The 4,683-nt window shown below is 41.1% G+C and overlaps 1 protein-coding gene across 1 annotated transcript; it reads right to left on the bottom strand.

Moving 5' to 3' along the window:
• Positions 1-3,527: 3,527 nt before the first annotated feature.
• On the bottom strand, positions 3,528-4,436 carry LOC142841427 (melanoma-associated antigen 10-like). Its single transcript, XM_075958267.1, has one exon. It carries the CDS (start codon positions 4,434-4,436, stop codon positions 3,528-3,530), a length of 909 nt encoding a protein of 302 aa, XP_075814382.1.
• Positions 4,437-4,683: the final 247 nt, after the last annotated feature.

The raw sequence follows: 4,683 nt of genomic DNA, 5'->3' as shown, positions 1-4,683 counted from the left end.
AGTTTTAAGAAGCACTTAGTTTTTTTTTTATTGAAAAAAGGAAAAAAAAATAGTTTCTGCCTCCTCCCAGCCTCCCATTTCCCTCCTCCTCCTCCCACCCTTCTTCCCCTCCCTCCACACCTCTCCCCATCCCTCTCCAGCCCAAAGAGCAGTCAGGGTTCCCTGCCCTGTGGAAAGTCCAAGGTCCTCCCCCCTCTGTCCATATCTAGAAAGGTGAACATCCAAACTGGTTAGGCTCCCACAAAGCCAGCACATTAAGTAGGATGAAAACTCCGTGCCATTGTCCTTGGCTTCTCATCAGCCCTCATTGTTCGCCATGTTCAGAGAGTCCGGTTTTATCCCATGCTTTTTCAGTCACAGTCCAGCTGACCTTGGTGAGCTCCCAATAGATCAGCCCCACTGTCTCAGTGGGTGGGTGCACCCCTCGTAGTCCTGACTTCCTTGCTCTTGTTCTCCTTCCTTCTGCTCCTCACTGGGACCTTGGGAGCTCAGTCCAGTGCTCCAGTGTGGGTCTCTGTCTCTATCTCCATCCATCACCAGATGAAGGTTCTATGGTGCTATGCAAGATATTCATCAGTATTGCTATAGGATAGGGTCATTTCAGGTTCCCTATCCTCAGCTGCCCAAGGAACTAACTGGAGACATCGCCTTGGGCTCCTGGGAGCCACTCTAGGTTCAAGTCTCTTGCCAACCCTAAGGTGGCTCCCTTAACTAAGAATTGTGCTTCCGTGCTCCCCTATCCAACCTTCCTTTATCCCAATCATCCTCTTTCCCCAAGTTTCCCCCATCCTCCCCTTCTCACTTTTCTCTCCCCATCTCCCCTTACCCCCATCCCACCCCACACCCAAGATCCCAATTTTCTCCCCAGCAATTTTGTCTACTTCCCATAGGCAAGAGGATAACTATATGTTTTTCCTTGGGTTCATCTTCTTACTTAGCTTCTTTAGGTTCACCAATTGTAGACTCCGTGACCCTTATTTATGGCTAGAAACCAATTATGAGTGAGTACATCCCATGTTCATCTTTTTGGGTCTGGGTTACCTCACTCAGGATAGTGTTTTCTATTTCCATCCATTTGCATGCAAAATTCGAGAAGTCATTGTTTTTTACCACAGCGTAGTACTCTAGTGTGTATATATTCCACACTTTCTTCATCCATTCTTCCATTGAAGGGCATCTAGGTTGTTTCCAGGTTCTGGCTATTACAAATAATACTGCTATGAACATAGTTGAACAAATGCTCTTGTCATATGATAGGGCATTTCTTGGGTATATTCCCAAGAGTGGTATTGCTGGGTCCAGGGGTAGGTTGATCCCGAATTTCCTGAGAAACCAAAACACTGATTTCCAAAGTGGTTGCACAAGTTTGCATTCCCACCAGCCCTTAGCTTTTAAAAAGCACTTCTGGTCAGAAAATAATTACAGATATGCAATCAAGACAAATTCAGATGGGTCATAGTTTTGGATAAATGTACTTAGGCTTGGAAGAGAGAAGAAAAAAGAGTATAGAGAGTCATAAAATAAAGTTAATGCTTTAAAAAATGGTCAAGTCTTTAAGGAGATAGAGTACAGATAGTCATAGATTAAAGGGAGTAAAGAAAAATAAACCACATAAAGATGGAAAATTCAGAGAGTCTGGATAATGTATATTATTGTATTTTCTTTGAATTTTTTACTGTGAAGGAGCTAAGTACAGAGAGACATTTCATTGTATGGGCTGCTAAGCTAAACCAGCATGTATTATAAAGGTATCTTGACTTCAGAATTTGGATCTGAAGGATATGTTGCTTTAGAAAAGAGGTTTTTCTTTTGTTTTCACAGATGAGAACCTGTGGATTGCTTCCAGATCAATATAATTTGATAGACCATGTCCCACTGAAAGGTTTCTGAGAACACCCTCAAAAATTACTTTTCCCAACTGCTGACTGAGATGAACCTAGAACACAGGATACACCATAAAAGACCTAATTAAGAGCACCCCCAGTCAGCAGGAAACAGTATGTAAAAAACCACTCCCATAATGCCAAATATTGTTTATAAATGTTCTTTTACATTTAAAGGGAGTATGATATAGATATGAATAATTTGAATTGGTATGTATCTTGATTATTGATACAAATTTAAGGTCAATTTTCGTATATGCATATGTATTTCTGATCTTGATTAAGGTATTGTGTTTGTGTAATTTATTTAAAAATGTATGTATAATTAAGAAATATAGGTTAATAGATAGTCATCTAAATAATAGTCAAGATTGTAGTCATGTCAGTTAGGTTTCCTAGATATATAGATATATTTCAGTTAGTTAGGTATTCTTCAAATCTTTCAGAGACCTTCAGAATATGGCATTTAAAATGTTTAAGAACTTAAGACTTTTCACTACAGTGAGAATCATCTGCTCTTGGCAACACCAACCTACTTCAAAACGATGATGGGCATTGAAGAGTCTCCTTATGGAGTTGGTTAGGCATTTGGGGAAGAAACTGCTCTTGCCTGGACTGCTTCACTGGACATGCAGGACCTGCAGAGAAATGACTGCTAAACTTGCCTAAAAGTGAGATGATACTTCAGGGTTACTGCTTCATGAAAAAGTCTGCAAGACATTCTGCATGATACAGAAGAAAGTGACTGGCAAACTGCAAATAAAGGCAGACCTGTCTTTGAAATTTCCTGCTTCATGGAAAAGTCTGCTGGATACAATGGGCTTGTAGGCTGAAGGGGCAGAAGAACTTTGGGTGACTGTCCAGGCAGTGTGATGTCTCTGTCATTTCTAGAGTTTTGGAAGTTGCTTGCAATGCACTTCCTGTTTACTTAGGTAATATATCCTTCTGGAGTCTTTGATGGGGTTGAAGAATTTATAATTATAGTTACAGTTTTCCCTAGTTATGATAAAAGATAAAGTAGATAACTGTGGTTCTTGCTTGATACCTGTTTTATTATATTTAGTTTTGCCATGTCCCACTGCTAACACAGGACTTTACAAATAAAAGGTACTCAATGAAAGGTTCTGGGTAAGAAATTCAATTTACCTTTTTTTAGTTTAATTAGTTAAAGAGAACGAGAGACTAAATATTGTAAGACAATCAAAAATTAATTTTATTTTTGTTGTTCAAGTTAATGCCAAGTTTTCCCCCCAATTTCCCAAGAAATTCCAATTTCAATGTTACAGTATCTTGTGACATATAAATGAAGACAGAAGTCATTCTCATTTGTTTTCAAAACAATAAAATTCTTGAAAGCCAGATCAACAACAACACATGCATTACTCATGACATTTGTAAACTGGAAACTTAGAACTAATGAATCTGTACTAAGAGTATTAACATTTTGGAATACCAAGAATTCTACAGACACCCAAACAAAATAGCAAGAGTAAAATGGTTCACACTTTCCTCCCACCAGCTCCAAAATGAGGGCACAGTACTTGGATTATAGATTCTTTCTGACCTGATATGGGTTGGAAACTACCAGTGTACTAGAATGTGTGCCGGTCAGATCAGTAGTATCATCTGCTGGATGATTCCAGCCTAGGCCCTGTCTAGCTCATCTTTCAAAGCCTCTGCATATGGTTCATGGTAGGATCTTGGATCACTATTGGTGATACTGGCAAAAAACTCCAAGACTTTCATCTTCGTGGTTTCTGCAAAGGCCCTTGGGCCCCACAGGAACACATACCTGGGAGGATCACTGTCAGGCAACTGCCTGTACTCCAGGTACCCTTCCCGCACAAAATCCTCAGTGATAAGCTTTTTGGGGTTTTCATAAAGGAAAGGATCCTTTTCATCACACAACCCTATCTTAGTCAGCATTCTCCAGATCACCTTCTCACTGACACAATTTCCCTTCAAGAAAATGATACCCAGTACAACTATTAGGAGGCCTGTCTTGGGCTTACCCTGGACATCACTCAACATCCCATCATAGGTGATCCCCAAGGCAGTAACAAGGATATAGCATTGGTCAAAGGGGTCAACTTCTATCATGTCAATGCCAAAGACCAGCCTTAAGCAATTGTAAGCCTTACTAAAGATCACAGGGTAGTACTCCTCATACTCTCTAACGATACTTTCCAAAATTTCTGCCTTAGTGGTGAATTCCTTCATCTCATACTTGAAAAGCAGAAAGTATACCAGGTCAAACACCTTTCTATCTAGTGCATTGCGCAACAACTCAGGGTCTTCTAGCTCATCTACTTGGTTGCCAGAAGCCTCATCAGATGAACCCTCGGGAATGGCACCCATGACCATAGAAGGAGAGTAGGCTCTCTGAGGACTCTGGGGAAGACTCAGTATTCCACTACTATACACATCATTTGAGATGCTGATGGATTCCTCTCCCTGTGGCATAGCTACGATCACCTGGGCATTGTCTACCTCCTTTTGTGTCTGAGGACTGTCTGGGTGGTTGCAGTTATGGATGTTATGGGAATCATCCATCATGACTTTCCTTGGTAACAGCAAGCAGGATAGTGTTCCAGTCACAGAAATGGGGATTCACAGACCTGGTCAGGAGAAGAAGAGGAGAGGGAGATGGTGAGTGGGCACTGTAGGCAGCTCTCAAATAGTCCCGTTGTTTTATTTCTCTTGAGTGGTACTGTAGGGCCACAGGAACTCTTAGCAGTCCTAGAACCCTAGGAGCCTAAAAGAGAAAGAGAGCCAGCTATTTGGGGTGCAGACAGGTCAC

Source organism: Microtus pennsylvanicus, chromosome X (genome assembly GCF_037038515.1).
Source record: "Microtus pennsylvanicus isolate mMicPen1 chromosome X, mMicPen1.hap1, whole genome shotgun sequence".
Taxonomy (NCBI): Eukaryota; Metazoa; Chordata; class Mammalia; order Rodentia; family Cricetidae; genus Microtus; species Microtus pennsylvanicus.
The sequence above is the reverse complement of the archived record's forward strand: the minus strand, read 5'-3'. Positions and strand labels throughout refer to the sequence as shown.